The 16,887-nt window shown below is 41.7% G+C and overlaps 1 protein-coding gene across 1 annotated transcript; it reads left to right on the forward strand.

Moving 5' to 3' along the window:
- The first annotated feature begins 5,735 nt into the window (after positions 1–5,735).
- LOC145423675 (collectin-12-like) lies at positions 5,736–11,489 on the forward strand. Its single transcript, XM_080296384.1, has 6 exons — positions 5,736–5,953; positions 6,676–6,789; positions 9,714–9,761; positions 10,163–10,302; positions 10,835–10,941; positions 11,123–11,489. The coding sequence occupies exons 1-6, from the start codon at positions 5,791–5,793 to the stop codon at positions 11,241–11,243; spliced, it is 693 nt and encodes a 230-aa protein (XP_080152510.1). The 5' UTR covers positions 5,736–5,790; the 3' UTR covers positions 11,244–11,489.
- Positions 11,490–16,887: the final 5,398 nt, after the last annotated feature.

The raw sequence follows: 16,887 nt of genomic DNA on the forward strand, positions 1-16,887 counted from the left end.
ATACTATAGGGCTCAATTTAGAAATGTTTCTTAAATGATAGAAGCAGGACCGAACCAGAGATTTGACGTGAACATCCAAAGTAAGAGCAGAATCAAAGGTTACCCCGAGGTTGCTGATAGACGATTTTACAAATGTTGAAAGAGGACCAAGAGCATTCATTAGAATGTAAGGGCTGCAAAGGCTGGTGAGGTCCAACATTAGGAATACAGAACATTTTCCTGCATCCTTTTGCATCAGAATATCACTGCTTCCAGTGATATTCACAGGGGAAAAACAGATTCACACTTAAATCTTCTTCCCTATAAGCTCACCTGAGTTGTCAATGTTCTGCATGGCTTTTCTCTTGCTCAATGGCTCTCTGCCATTTTTCTCTTGGTCTCCGAGCTCCACTCAGTCATGGTGGGCTTGGCACTCATTGTCCAGATCTTCAGGCATCAGCAGTATGATGGCCTCATCACTGCATACCAAAGACTGAAGAGTAGCATCCTCGTCAGTCCCTACCTTGCTCTTTATTGCCTCTTGAAGAAAAAAAAAGAAAACAGAACTTTCCAGCAACATTTTGCCAACTTTATTCAAACCACACCACACTGATTAAAATCTGTTAATCATTAGCACCGAGGTCCCACACGTGGTAAATAACATACTCATGGCTTTAACTATTTAAGGTCACAACAATAAGGCATTTTCACTGTACTGAATCCCAGTGATCTAACATGCTCCTTTTTTTTTGCTGTAATTTCTAGGACCCTATTTTCATAGTAATTGGTAAATTGACTGAAATTAGGCAGATGGAAAATCTCGACTGGATTCAAGAGCTTTCGGTTGAGTTGTAGAATCATTCGAATTGCACTGTTGTACTGATGTGTTGTCTACTTCTGTCTGCTGGGTCACTTTTTCTCAGGTGAAAGTGTCAGAATAGCATTAGCCTTAGCAAGCACTTGTCTAAGGGTCAATGTCATACTGTGTGTACTGCATTTTGTCTTTTATCTGAAGAAAGACTCCTCAAATCCTTCAAGTTTTGAACTTATCCTAAGGCTCTGAGTACACTCCCAGAGACTCACCAGGAACAAAAATACCAAGAACTCATACACAAACATATATATTAAAGAAGGTAGACACTGCATGTTTTGCTGGGTGGCGGAGTGGGGAGGATGTTCATCTGTGATCTGTGTGTGTTTTGTGGTAAGCATCGAAACATCACTACACAACACCAATGCTGTGGAGACCTCACCTGGTGAAGCTCTAACACAGCAGCTATGGAAGGATTCAGGATGAAGGACATTAGTAAACATGAGGCAAAATAAGCTGACTTGTCTCTTAATTCATGGTTTACTGTTAAAATGTGTTGTCTCATTCTAAATTTGATTTCAGCAGCAGGTTTCAATAATGACAGTGGCAGCAGTTTAAGCATTTATAGCAAGTGTGTAAGACAGCGAAAGATAACGTGGGATGCTGTATTTGTTCTGGTACATGTGTCCAAAAGAATATCTGCCCGAGGGTCTATCTCACCTTAGTTTTCACTGGCTGGCATCAGTGCTTATGTTTGTGTAGAATGATTCATAAATGACCCTTGCAGTATGACTGAATGGAGACAGCTGGGGCCCCTTAGTAAGGTCATGTCGCTAACTGTCACTGCAAACTTTGTACATTGCTGCTGTGTCTGGTTTGTCCACAGGCGACCGTGGCTCAGGGGGTTGGGAAGCGCATCTGTAACCGGAAGGTTGCCGGTTCGATCCCCGGGCTCTCTGTCCTGGTCGTTGTGTCCTTGGGCAAGACACTTTACCCTACTGGTGTTGGCCAGAGGGGCCGATGGCGCGATATGGCAGCCTCGCTTCCGTCAGTCTGCCCCAGGGCAGCTGTGGCTACAACTGTAGCTGCCTCCACCAGTGTGTGAATGAATAGTGGTATTGTAAAGCGCTTTGGGTGCCTTGAAAACCGCTATATAAATCCAATCCGTTATTATTATTATTATTATTGTCAGTCCTAAGGGGCCCCCTGCTGGTGCTATTGCCTTTGGGCACCAACCAGTTATCTGCCTAACTTAGAGGCACCTCTGCATGCACCAAGAATGCATAAAGGATTTCAACTGATTTCTATAATCACTCAGAGGCATTCTACCAAAAACATATAATACCTGTCCTGGACTCATTGTGGCGAATAAAACTTGTGTATTACAAAAAGTCTTAATACTGACTGAGTAGCTCTATTAAGGAACATGTCATTACCAGTGTTGGGCAAGCTACTTTGAAAAAGTAATTAATTATAGTTACTAGTTACTTCTTCAAAAAAGTAACTGAGTTAGTAACTGAGTTACAATATTCTAAAAGTAATTAATTACTTGAAAAGTAACTACTGCGTTACTTTAAAAAAATGTTTAACCCTCTGGGGTCCAGGGTATAATTATAAGATGCTGAACACAGCTTCAGCCGTCTGTTTGTTGAAAAATAGTAACGGACCACATTTTCTTGTTAGTAACTGTAACGGCGTTGTAACGATAGGAATAGTAATTAGTTAGATTACTCGTTATTGAAAAAAGTAACGCCGTTGGTAACGCCATTACTTGTAAAGCCGTGACAACGCTGAAGCTGCGCCGGGGCTGGATCTTTCAACAAGACAACGACCCGAAACACTGCTCAAAATCCACTAAAGCATTCATGCAGAGGAACAACGTTCTGGAACGTTCATCTCAGTCCCCAGACCTGAAAACCTTGAAAACCTGTGGTGTGAGTTAAAGAGAGCTGTCCATACTCAGAAGCCATCAAACCTGAATGAACTAGAGATGTTCTGTAAAGAGGAATGATCCAAAATACCTTCAACCGCAATCCAGACTCTCATCGGGACCTACAGGAAGCGTTTAGAGGCTGTAATTTCTGCAGAAGGCGGATCTACTAAATATCGATTTCATTTCTTTTTTTGTGGTGCCCACATTTATGCATCTGCCTGATTTTGTTTAAACAATTCTTGCACACGTTCTGTAAATCCAATAAACTTCATTTCACTTCTCAAATATCACTGTGTGTGTCTCCTATACGATATATTTAACTGACATTTTTTATTGTAACAACCACGATTTATACAGGAAAATAATGACTATTAACAAGGTTGCCCAAACGTTTGCATCCCACTGTAGAAATGAGCTGAGTAGAGTCATAGGCGCGGGGCTCAGCCAGCAGCCAGTGGAGAAACCACAGGGGAGCAACATGTACTGAGAGAGGTGAAGTTTAATACCTGACCTGACAGACATAGACAAACAGACACAAGAGCCACCTCCACGGGACAAGACTCTGTCCATCTGCATCTAAAGGACACTCCTTCGAGGATGCCAATGTTCACATTTTCAACAGAGAGAACAGGTGAAAACGTCTTCAAGCAACTTAAAGAAGTCCAGAAGCTTTTCTTTCCAAGCTTCTAAGAAGACACAAACATGCATTCCTACCCTCATGTACACAGATACAAATACTCACCTATCATAGAGACACACACAAATAAATGCAGCACACATACTCCCCATACACACTCTGTACTCCCAGTGTGTTGTTCTTTTACAATAAACAGGAACAATCAGAAAGTGTGTTTGGATTGACAACAACTGTGATGACACATTATAACCTGTTATTAAAGTTCTGCCCCTGCTTTGATCAAATGTGGGTTACTGCTGGTTAGTTAGTGTGACTTCATACAAACCTGTGTGTTACACCAGTGGAAGAAGCTTTTCCTTCATCAGTCTTCTTGTTTCTTACTATAGGGCTGAACAGCTACACTAACACTCTCTGGCTCTATGCTGCCCCCCTGTGGTGACAGTTTTGGTTCATATATATATTGAAACTAAAAAAAAAAAAATAAAGACGATTAAATTATTAAATATTTAAAGATAATAAGAAATAAGTTCTGTTTTTATACAATCTGACTTTATAACAGCACATTTTATAGTTTTCATTGCATTTTCCCATAAGGTATATAACAAGTGAATAAAGATGGATACTGTTAGGGTGCTGGGTCATCGACCCAGTGTTTTTGTTTTGGTTCTTTGATTTTGTTGATTTTATTAAATTCCAGCTGTGCCTTATGGGTTATAGGATTATTCTTAGTTTAGGTTCTGTGTGGGTTTTGTTAGAGTTGTAGTCGTCTGGTTTTCTGTCTGTGATCCATAGTTGCTGTCTTCCCGGTCTGCTGTACCCTGTGTCAAGTCTGTGTTTCTGTGTTATGTTTCCTGTTTTACTTTGAAAGTCTGTGTCTCATGTAATGCATCTGGTTTTGCTTCCTTTGTCTCGTCAGGCCTGAGCTGCCCCAGCTGTGTTTCCCTCCTGTCTCTCATTCCCTGATTGCTCACTCTGTGTATTTAAGCCCTGTGTTTACATCTGTCTGTGTCGCAAACTACCCTCAGCTTGCTGTGTTCTGTCTGTCTGCGTAAGGTTATTTGGAAGTTTGTTACTTTTTGAGTAACGCCGTCGCCTGCAGCGCCACCTCCTGGGGCTCCCACGCCGGCGCCTGCAGCGCCAACTCCTGCGGCTCCCACGCCAGCGCCTGCAGCGCCACCTCCTGGGGCTCCCACGCCGTCGTCTGCAGCGCCACCTCCTGCGACTCCCACGCCGGTGCCTGCAGCGCCACCTCCTGCGGCTCCCACGCATGTCCTCATTGCGGCCGGCCTCGGGACCTGCTCTATCGCCATCACTGGCTTTGCGGTCGGCCTCCTGAACTGTTTTTTGGACTTTTGTGTTGTTGGGCCGTTGACCTCGGGAGTTTGTTTTTGAGTTCAGTTTGTCTCCGGAGTCTGCACTTTGGGTCCTCCATTTCACCATTCATGCCTGCACACAGCCTTCACATTACAATTACAAACATCATGAAATCACACACTCCTTAAGATTACTTATTCAGTACTTAAATTTAGAAATTAAATTTATATAAAGTATATATTACAGAAGAATCATCATCTACAGTGCATAATAACATCAGAAGGCTCAGAGAATCTGAAAAAATCTGTCTGAAATGGTAAAAGGTGAAAATCAATATTAGATCTTTTTTTATATATATATATATAAATCAATACATTTTTAAAGGAATTGATACCATTGGCTGGTCCCCATGTTTGCCAGGTCTTGAACAAAAGGAGAAGGAAATCTGAAAAATACCTAAATAAGATTTGGCATGATGATGGCAGTAATGGGAACATTACAGTCACATCATTGTTTTAGTGCTCAGTGACTGAGAGATGATCTAATGAAAGCATCTACAATCTTAAGCAGTCAAAATGGTGTGTTTCTCTAAAATGCAACAGAAATAAAAGTGGAGCTGAGAAAGTACAAGCGAAAGGCTGAATTTGTTTGTGCTGGCGCCTCTGCCAGTGCGCCCCGGGCGGCTGTGGCTACAGTGTAGCTTGTGTCAATGTGTGTGTGAGTGGCTGGATGCTTAAAGCGCTTTGGGGTCCTTAGGGACCAAGTAAATCACTATACAAATACAGGTCATTGACCATTTACCATATCTCTAAGCTCACTTTTTATTGAGCAGATCAAAATGCACTTATTCTTTTGTTAAACAAGTGTTTTTATAGTTTGTCTCAGGCTTTACAAATATAAAGACAAAGAAATGCTCCTCTCAGCACAGCCGAGGTTTTGTGGGTTTGTGCTTCTTTGTTGCTTCTGAAAAGTTTCTTCCGTTCTGAAAGCAGGAAGAAGGCCGGCCAAAAGTGACATCAGTGTCAGGACAGTATATCATTGTATCTGCCAGAGTTAGCAGTGCACAACGGTTAGAGTGCAGTTTAAGCTCCTGCTCAGTGTCTCAGTCCTCTCAACATGTCCTCACATATCTATGCCAAACCAGATCTATCAAAGAAGGTGAGAAACAGCAGAAAGGAGGACGGAGCAGAGTGGGAGCAGAGGGAGGTGGATATCTATACTACGTGTATCTACGACAGTGCAGACTTTGCTCACACTGGAATTCAATCACAAGGAGGAGGTAAGTCACCTGTAATAATCTGTTTACTTCCAGTTTGTTACAGTCAGCTTTTAATCCCAATGAACTGCAGCCCATCAATCATCTCCATGTGCTGTATGAACCTTTTACCTGATTTGCTCTTTTCTTATGCAGCATGATTTCTTCATATTACCTGTTTATACAGTTGGCTCTGCATAGAAAACACATTTAGACTTAATGATAAACCAGCACAGTGGATGGTTATGGACAACGCTGCTGCTTTCAGGGATGTTCAGACAATGTTTGTAACTGTTACTCAAATACTATCTGCCTGCTGCTGAGCTCTGTGTGCAGGAACAGCTGCTAGCTTTCAGACACAAGTGCAGTTTCAGAAAACGTATTCTTTCTAAACAAGACCGCTTCTTCTTCTTTTTTTGGGGTTTTTTAATAAAACAAAAGTAATGATATCAGGTTAGAATATGTTTGACAGCTAATAAAAACAGTATGTGTATGATAAAAAAATAAAGAGCCACTTAGAATATATTACTCTAAAATGTAAGGTCATAAATGACCCACTCTATAACTTTAGTCAGTTGACGTCTTGCATAAATAGTTTGGTTGGTTGAGGGTTAATCACAATAAAGATATATTTTGGTATCTGATTCTTTTGTGAAGTTGAGCTCATCCAACCACAACCACAGGTCTATTAAAGGCAGAGTGACAGGAAATGACCACAAACCAACATCTGCACTGTTTTCTAACAGGACCAAAGACTAAGAGTCCTTCAGTCCAGAAGGGCTCTTTCAGATGTGCTACACTGGGTCTAGCAGTGCTGTGCCTCCTGATGTTAGCTGGGATCATCATCCTCTCCATACACTGTAAGATAAGATACAATAAGATCTCGTCCTTCTGTGTGCTCCTCTCTACCGGCCTGTGTTCCTGTGTCTGCTTGAAACTTATGTTCACCACTGCCATTTCCATCCTTTCTTTTAAAAGGTCCAGTACCATCTGTCCTTCTACATTTCTCTTCTTCACATTATTCCTACCCAACACCTCTGTTCAACTACATGTCCACTGAAGTCTGCTCCAATCACCACTCTTGGACAAAGTGGCTCTTCCACTGCATCCACCTTACTCCAGAATTCCTCTCTCCTCTAACTGACCTCCAACCTGTGGGGTTCACACACTGACAATATCAACATCATACCTTCAACTTGCAGCTTCAAATCCATGATTGTGTAGAGCATTCCCGTCACCTCCACAACACTGCTTAGATACTCTTCTTTCAAGATTATCCTTCCTTATTGGCAGAACTGCTTGACTTCGTCTAAGGCTACGTTCACACTGCACACGAAAGCTCATCAAATCTGACTTTTTTGACCCTGTGCGACTCGTATCCGATCATGGTATGACAGTTTGAACAGCACAAATTCGATGTTTTCAAATGGGACCTGGGTCACTTTCGTATGTGGTACTGAATCCGATACATATCTGATGTTTTAGAAAGCAACTGCTGTTTGAATGGTCATGTCATCCGTCTTTTACGTCACTGACACAAGACAGACGCCTATTATCAGTGCCAGAGAAGACAAACGAGGAAGCATGGCAGCAGAAACTGGAGACGAAGCGAGTCAATGGACAGAAACTGAGGTTTTGGACTTGATTGGCATATGGTGAAACAATTCTATTCAAGTTAAACGACTCCGTGTCCATATACACCTCTGCACGGAGGTAGCAGCCACTGCTCCAAACAAGGCCATTGTTAAATCACAGGCTGTCTTTTTCTTCTTTTTTTTTTCAGTGTCCTTCTTTCTGTAATTAATTTGTGAAAATTGTGTTGGTTACGACTGTGCAGAAATTGATAGACTGCTGCAACAACACCTACTAGCTCTGAAGCCGCCATTTTTATTTCCGTAAACAGAGCGCGTTGTGTGTGACGTCTTCTTTTGCTCATGCGGGCAGCTTTGAGGGCCGTGAACAGTTCACACTAGAGCGCATTTGCCATCACATTTTATTTGTAGTGTGAACAACCAGACAAAAGAAATAGGATTTGATCAAAAGATTGGAATTGAGCATTAAGACCTGCAGTGTGAACGTAAGTGCTCCAGGCCTTGCTTCCCTTCTATCTGGTCTTCTGCCCACAAATCTACCTTCCTTCATTTGGATATATCAGCCACATCATTCCATTTATCAGTCTTACTTCTATGTTTAGAGTATCTGAGATCACCTCTATATTTTAGCCTTTCCCTCTCTCTCACTGTTGGCAAACTGCTGACCAACAGCACCACCAGTGCAGGAATCTTAGTGATTATCTATATGTTTGAATTGTACCCCAGATGCCCTTCCTGACACAACCCTCCCCATTTATCCCTGTTTGTTGTTGGCATAAGGATAACACTGGTTTGAGGGACTCCTTTGACTGGACTGGGTGTTATTGTCAATATATACTCTAATTATTAAAGAGATCAACAAATGCAACTGATAAAAATAGTATCAGAGAAATAAGCTTCAGCTGACCTCCCAAACTGACATAAACAGGAGAAACTGTTCCCAGTCAAAGGCAGCTCAGCCCTACAAACTCCTTCAGAGTGAAACAGGAAACACAGAGTGAGAGCTGCACAGGTGTGGCAGGTTGGAACAAGGAAAAGCTGAATGAGTCGTCTGCAGACGGCGGCCATCTTGGCTCTTTATGTAATCATAAAGCAGCATGTTGGTGCACCAATCACAGCAGAGTACCTGCACATGCCCGTTATCATCCTCTCATTCAGTCACAGCTGAGGCGCAGCATGCAGAGCTTTGCATGAAGGACAGAAAAACACAGCAGTTACACAAAATGACACAAATATGATGACAGTCATAACAACAGGTCAAAGTTCAGTCTGTTACTGTATCATAGACACTGATGCTGTGTGTGCTATATGAGATGCTGCAGGCAGTCAGTGTGAGTCTTCAGCAGTCTGAGCTACAAAGATGGGATCTTGGCTGCAAATGAATGTATGACTGATACTGAATCCCAGCAGCCAACAAACATGCAGCTTCACAACCAGAACGTGTCCTTCTGCCACAGCAAATACAGGAAGTACCTGATCACATGGAAACACCTTTGATATGAGGAAGTGTTGATTCCCACGGCAGCTTGTCTGTTCTTTCAAAAACCTAAAGATAACATCTCTGACTGCATTTCTAACACCTTCCTCCACACCGAGAACAATTATTCTGAATCTTGTCAGTGGTTTTTGTTCACAGTTGATACGTATTTAGCTCATCAGATTTCCTGTAGTTCTAACACCTCCACCCACAGGACATGTTAAAGAACAATGGCTGCAAGTTTCTGACTCTTATTGATATTTGAAAAAGCAGAGGAAGAAGATTATTTCTGTTTGAATCTCTCACTGAGCTTTTCTGATGTTGCTGTGATACCTGTTTAAATATTTCAGTTGCTTTCAGCCAGACCAACATCATTTCATGCTGAAAACAGTTTTACGTGTTGTTGTTTCTTTTCCTGCTGTTCTCTATGATGCATATCTGATTTTTCAGATGAGTTTAAACGATTGGCTGATAAATATTTGATAATGCAGTAAGATTTCCTGGCAGAGTGACATTTATGAGTTTATTATTTTCAGCTGTGCGCTTCACTTCTGTTTCCACCAGAGGAGAAACATCCACATGTAAATTACAAAGACAGTGAATACAAAAGTGTGATTGTGATTTTCAGTCATTGTTGTGATGTTGTTGTGTTTCACGGTTGTAGATTTCATGTTTTCAGTCTGTTTCTTGTTAAATTTCTAAACACATATTTTAGTTACTTTGATAAAACAGCAGCTGCAGAACCAAAACAACAACTGTGCAGGTAAGAAAAACAAATAAGTAAAAACATGTTTATCAAGTTCTTTGACTGTTTCATCAATTGTTTCTCAGTATGAAGCCGACAACAGTCAGTTGCAGCAGCTATAGATCAGTTATGATATGATTATTATCTAAAAATCTAAACAGCTACAGGATGAAGAAAGCCACAGGACACAGTAGTAGGTTAGAGATGTTAAACAAATGTTAAAAACATCAGATTTACACACTGATCACCTGACTGAATCATTTTTAATTATAAATGTTTTGTGCTGAGTTCAAATGAATTTAAATCATGTTGGGGGAAAAGGAGAATATAACTATAATAATACATGCACAATACAGATTTTTTCAGTTTGATACTCAGTGAAATTACATCTGTCTTTAAAACATGTGTTTGACTTTAAGAGAAGTGTCCTGATCGATGGACGAGGTTTGGAAGCAGCTGTTACTTTAAGTTCAATGAGACAAAAACTTGGTATGAGAGTCGAAAACTGTGTCAGGATAAAGGAGCTGATCTGGTGATGATAAACAGCAAAGAGGAACAGGTGGGTGTGTTTGTTCATGTCTGTGTGATCTTTGATGGAGCTGACAGTCATCTGTTACTTGTGTCTTTGACCTGCTGTCAGTCTGTGACCTGCTTCCTGTCTCCACTCTGATGGATTTCTGTGTTTGGTTATTTTGTTTCCATATTGAGAGTTTATGTTTTTAACATTTCAAATGTAATGTTGCAAATTCAGACATTTTATTTAACAAATTTCTAAAGCAAAGAGGAATTTATCGAACAAAATACTTGATTGAAATGTAGAGTTTATTGGTAAATTGGTTGGTAAATATAATTCTCTCTTTCTTTGTTTTTGTTAAATGAAACTCAGTAAAATGAAATGTTAGCTGAGTTTGTTATTGAGCTACAGGAGGAGCTGATATTCATCGATTCTTTGGCTCTTTCTGATTTCTGCACAATGGAAGAAAAGTTTCATCACAGTTATTCTTCCTTCAGACATGTTCACAAGATGATGTCACTACAACAGAAGTGCTGAATTATGACTGGAGACAATATTTGTGTCTCTTCCCAAACAGGAATTTGTCAATGAACTGAACATGAGAGGAGAGTCCTGGATTGGTCTGGAACGCACTTCTCAGAAACATGAATGGAAATGGATGGATGGATCACTGCTGACAGAAACGTGAGACTATTTCATATTACAATGCTGTCGCAGTTATTCCAGAAGTTATCAGAACCATACATAGAAGTTAGATCAGCAAAACATGAGTTGAAATGTTTTTTCACCAGCCCCACAAACTGAATGTAAAGAAAAGCAGAAACAATTTAGTCCAGTTTAATATCATATTTGATCTCTCTGACAGCTTCTGGGCAGCAGGACAGCAGAGTGACAGTTTGGCTTACTATGCAGCTTGTTGTGACTATGATGGGAGATGGAGACGGTCATATTATTCTGAATCAAAGACCTTCATCTGTGAGAAATGAGTTTGGTGCTTTGATGTAAATGTTTGAATAATCCAACCAAAGACACCTCACTATGAAATGTCCTGCATGAGCCTCAGACTCAGCTTACAGTCTTTACTTGTTCATTCTGCATCATATATTGATTACATATATTGTCCCTCTGTGCTCTGTGCTGTACAGTAAGGTTGGAAGTCATCCACACAAAACCTTGAAGTACTTCATTACTCTGTAGTTCCAGCAAATTGTTCTAATAAAAGTCAAAGTGCAGCTTGTCTTTACTTTGCTTTACTTGGTTTATTCATCAGCCTGTTGGTCCTAAAACTACAGTAAATGTCTTGTTTCTAAAAGTTCAGCAAAAAATATGTTTGATTAATAAGAATTTTAAAGGTTCTGATCAGCTGGAACATCAGAAGGACATTTTTAAACCTCTGTGTATGTGAAAGTGACAGAAAGACATTAAATGTTAATTGTGTTATGTGAGTCATATATATTTAATTTTGCATTTTATATGGAAGTTGTATTTTGATTTGAAAAACAAATATTTCACATAAGGCTTTAAGTGTTGATGACTTTAATTACAGATAAAATAACTTACTCAGTAACTTATTGTTTAAATAGTAAAACAGAGAAAACGGCTTCAGAGCTCTAAGTGTCGCTATATTAAAGGCTCAACATTTAACTTGGAGACACTTTGAAATATTTCAAAACTAAAAAACATCAACAGAATATAAAGAAAACATCTCTGACGTCACGTTCAACACATCTACATATGAACTGAAGTTAGCATCCAGCTAATGTCAGCCTGTACTCTCATGTAATACCACTTTGTACCACAAGAGGCTGCAGTGAGCCAGCATAGTCTGCACTGAGCTCACATTTGTATAGTTGTTGTTGCACTACAGCATTAGGTCAGACCACAAGTGTGTTGTTCTTTTACAATAAACAGCAACAATCAGAAAGTGTGTTTGGATTGACAACAACTGTGATGACACATTATAACCTGTTATTAAAGTTCTGCCCCTGCTTTGATCAAATGTGGGTTACTGCTGGTTAGTTAGTGTGACTTCATACAAACCTGTGTGTTACACCAGTGGAAGAAGCTTTTCCTTCATCAGTCTTCTTGTTTCTTACTATAGGGCTGAACAGCTACACTAACACTCTCTGGCTCTATGCTGCCCCCCTGTGGTCACAGTTGTAGTCAGTGTTGGTATGAAATGTTTGAAAGCTTCAGCACCACAGACAGCTGCAGGCAGCTCCACCCTCTCTGTACCATGTCTGCAACCTGTAACTTCAGTGTGTTCATTTAAATGATGAAATAAACTCTGGCTGCACATCGTTCTGCTTTTCTTTAAAAACAAAAACGGTTAAATAGTGTAAAATATGTAAATGTACAAAAGTTAGTGGTCCCAGAATAACTACAACTTTAAATAATTATAATCATAGCAAAGTTTGGCCTGATGGTGGCAGTAATGGAAACATTAGAGTACCACCATCATCACTTTCATTTTACCACATTTTATTTGAAGAACACTCAAGGACACTGTACACAGCAGAATAATAAAAGCAACAGAAAAGCAGGCAGTTTACACAATCATAAAGTCATAAGGCATAAAACTAATTTAACATAGCAGAGTGGAGAGGTTATGTGGGATAAGCTATTTTGAACCAGTGAGTTTTTGTCTAGACTTAAAGAGAGAGAAGGAAGAGATATTTCTTAAATCAGGAGGTCGAGAATTCCAGAGTCGAGGAGCAGAGCAGCTGAAAGCCACGGTGGCAAGACAGGGGGCGGGGCTAGAGAGAGAGAAGAAGGAGATCTAAGACACCGAGACGGGATCATCATCAGAGATAGATGATGAACAGCCTTAAATGTGTACAAAAGTATTTTGACATTGATGTGATATCTAACTGGGAGTGATGAGATCTATAGAAGGGGTCCTGGTGATGATACGAGCAGCAGAGTTCTGGACACATTAAAGCTCATTAATGGATTTTTGAGTAAGACCACAAAGAAGTGAATCACAGTAATCGATCCGAGCAGTAACAACACTGTGAACAAGAACGGCAGCGGCATGTGGAGTGAGGAAAGGACAGAGACAACTAATGTTGCACAATTGAAAATATGCAGACTGAGTAACATCATTAATGTGTGAACTGAACGATAGAGTACTGTCGAGGATGATACCCAAACTTTTCACAGAGGAAGAAACAGAGACCGGCGAGTTATTGATCGTTATAGAGAAACTGTTGGTTCTGGATAATGTTGATTTAGAGTCGACCAAGAGAAGCTCAGATTTGACGGTAACAGCAGTCGGTAAGAAGATTTTTACCCAGAACTAAAATGAAAACCAGAGAGCAGAAACGTAAAAGAACAAAAACAATGGTGGGGTTGGCCCGGAAGCAGAGAGGAGAAGAGGCTCAGAACATGTGGACAGTATGAAAACGGAGGAGATGAAAGAACGTCTCTGGAGGTCGGACGTGTTGCTAACAGTGGAGGGGCTGCTTTGAAGATTGGCTGCAAAGGCAGAGTCTCTCTGGAGACTTGGAGGCAGACAGGAGCCCTGCTGGGGCTTGGCTGGATAACTCAGAGGACTCAGGATACTCGGAAGTTACACCTCCTCCAGCTTATCCAAGGGAACATCAAGGCGTTCCCAGGCCAGCCAAGAGATCTAATTTCTCCAGCTTGTTCTGGGTCTATCCAGTGATTCTATCATAGAAGCATGAACAGGTGGAGACGGAGGCTGCAGCCTGACTGCTCATCAGTTACCTGCTGAAGTTCAGGGTCTGGCTGCTGCGCTAGTTATGGTGTTCTTGATTACAAAAGCATCACAAGTAAACCAGGAAACACTAACTAGAACACACAGCTGGAGGGATGAGGGAGATCATGACAAGTGTTGGAGTGACTTTGTTAAAAATTGTCATCGTTGTGCTTCGAATTGTGAACCTTGTTTAAACTGCATGATTGAAGATATTCTTGTTTCTGTTCCCCTCCCTGCATGTAGGATGGTGGGGGAGGCTACAGCTATAGTGTTCAACTGCAGGCACATTCCATGTAAAGAGTCTGGTTTGCTTATTTGCTCGGGAACGTCCACTTCCTGCCCTTCATGGGCTCATCTATGTTTGTATATGGGGGACCATTAAGGGGGTTAAGCCATATACAGGGTGGGGGGAGATGACCCTTTTATGAATAGGGATGTTGTTAAATGGTTGTAAACAGATGTTGTGTAGCAGGAAGTCACGTATACAGAGACACACACACACATACAAACACATTCACAGTGTGTGTTCTCTGAATAAAAGGCTGCGAGGGGAGTTTGGAGTTGGCTACAGGGAGCTTGTGTCAGTTCTGGGAGGCAATCTCCCCTTGCAAGCAAACCGTACCAGTGGCTCTTGTGTTCTGTTTGCAGTCTCTCGTGGTCTGAATCCAGCAGGGTCGTATGTTCAGACCCAACAACAAGCAACACAAGGGAATGCAGACAATGAATACAAACAATAAGGGAACAGACCACAGGTGGGAACAAAGAGCAGAGTCTAATCGTCAGTTTTACTCACAGAGGGAGGATAGTAGGAGCGTCGTCTCCTCCGGCCTGAGGAAACAGGAGAGTTTGGAGCTGCTGATGCAACATCATTCCAGCTGAAGAGCCTGTGATGAGCCGGCCCGTAAAATCTCCGGCGAGCAAAACGGCATCATCCAGGTGGAGTCGGCAGCTGGTGATAGGTTGTTGCTCCACGTGAGAAGGAAATCTGCACTTTTTTCTTCTTGGTGAAGGAAAAAGGGAAACCGGATAATTGAGCCTCTGATGGCCCCAGACAGGAAACTCTTTGAGGATCGAGGTGGAAGAGCTTATGAGGAGGCAGGCCAATGAGCGGGCAGCGGAGAGGCTGATCAACAACCGTGAGCAACCAGAGATGGGTGGATGATGCCCACTTTCAGCTGCAGAGCATCAGGTGCAGGCGGGGCAGCAGGTGGACGAACACGGCGTCTTTGAGGACCCCTTAGAGCCCGGTGAGTACCACTGAAAATGTGCTCCTACCAGGGGTGAGCCAACGCTTCCACTTCAGCTTTTCCTCAAGAAAGGAAACGGCTACTTGCTGCCACTTGTAGGTCGGAGTCTGCTGCTTTATTTTAGTGCTCGAGATCTCCTGTCATGTACCGCTGTGTGAGGCAAGGCAGGATAGCAGATAAAATGTGGGAGTCGGAGACAGAAACCAAACTTAAAGACAATTATTACTGATTACAAAACACCAAAACTAGACCAAGAAATACTAAACAGACGAACACACAGCTGGAGGGAATGAAGGAGGCTGTGAGAAGAAACACAAGGGAACAGATCACAGGTGGGAACAAAGCTGAACGTAATCAAACTAACGAGACCAGGAAGCAAAACTAAACAAGATGCACACAGGACGAGAGACTGTCAGAGTAAAACAGGAAACAGCAGAAACACAGAGACACGACTGGGGAACAGGCCAATCAGCATGGAGACAAGACTGACTTCACAGAGAGATACTAACACAGGAAGAGGGCGGGGACACAGAGGGGGGATGATAACACAAAACCTGAGGCTAGATAACAAACTAAGACCTGGGACACAAACAGAGACACAACAATCATAACCAAAACTTCACCTCAGAACATGAAATGAACCAGAATCAGACGTCAAACACAAACGCTGGCTCACAGACCAGGACCATGAGCCTCCACCCAAAACTGTTAGGATGCCTGGGTCGTTGACCCAGGGTTTTTTGAGTTTATTATATTATTTATAATTTCTAGTCTTTGGGTTTTTGTTAGAGTCATGTCTTATGGTTTGTCTCTGTGTAATCCTTAGTTGCTGTCTCCCCTGTCTGCTATATCCCCGTGTCCAGTCAGTGTCTGTGTCTGCCCTGGTCCCACGTCTCTGTTCCCTCTGTTGTAGTGCAGACTCACAGGCAGTGTGAGTCTGTGTCTTTGTTCAGTCTGTGTTATGTGTTTCCTGTTTTACTTTGAAGGTCTCTGTCTTATCTCAGTGTTGTCTCGTCTCGTCAGTTCTGATTTGCCCCAGCTGTGTCTCCCTCCTGTTGTCCATTCCCTGATTGCTCCCTCGATGTATTTAAGCTCTGTGTTGCAGTTTGTCATTGTCGTGATCTACCGTTTATTTTGCTGTGTGTTTTGTCTGCCCGTGTAAGTTATTTGGATTCTTACGTTTGTTCTGTTTGAGTTCAGCATCAAAGCTGTTTCAGTTTACGTTTGTCTCTGGAGTCTGCACCTTGGGTCCTTTTCTTGCCTGCACACAGCCGTCACATAACAAAAACAGGAACTCTCTTTCTGAGAAGTGATGGTGCTCACCACTGCAGCACCACGCTGCCCTGTTAGTTTCTGTGCTGGTAAAAATAAATAGTTCACTCTGACATATTTCCTGTGTCACAAACACTTCTTCTCTCTGCTGCTTCGATGTACTTACAGTTTGTAGAAGGCAGCGTCTAACAAAGCCGTGTTATTATAAACATACTGCAGCTGCTGAGTTAAAGCTTATTATCTCTGTGATAGAAAATATTAAAAACAAAACTTCTTTCAGTGTTTTACATTCTTGTAACTGAACTTCAGATCTTGTTGAATGTTGTTTTCATTTGTACATAACTGACAGTCTGACGCCTCCTGACGTGTCAGAAGAACTGTGACTCGTCC

This window comes from Astatotilapia calliptera, chromosome 22 (genome assembly GCF_964374335.1).
Source record: "Astatotilapia calliptera chromosome 22, fAstCal68.1, whole genome shotgun sequence".
In the NCBI taxonomy this organism is placed as follows: Eukaryota; Metazoa; Chordata; class Actinopteri; order Cichliformes; family Cichlidae; genus Astatotilapia; species Astatotilapia calliptera.

Bases quoted from the DNA above. Each gene is read 5' to 3' on its own strand.
- LOC145423675 (XM_080296384.1), top strand. From the start codon at position 5,791: ATGTCCTCACATATCTATGCCAAACCAGATCTATCAAAGAAGGTGAGA. The intron at 5,954-6,675 runs GTAAGTCACCTG...GTTTTCTAACAG, and splicing joins AATTCAATCACAAGGAGGAG to GACCAAAGACTAAGAGTCCT. The intron at 6,790-9,713 runs GTAAGATAAGAT...CACATATTTTAG, and splicing joins CATCATCCTCTCCATACACT to TTACTTTGATAAAACAGCAG.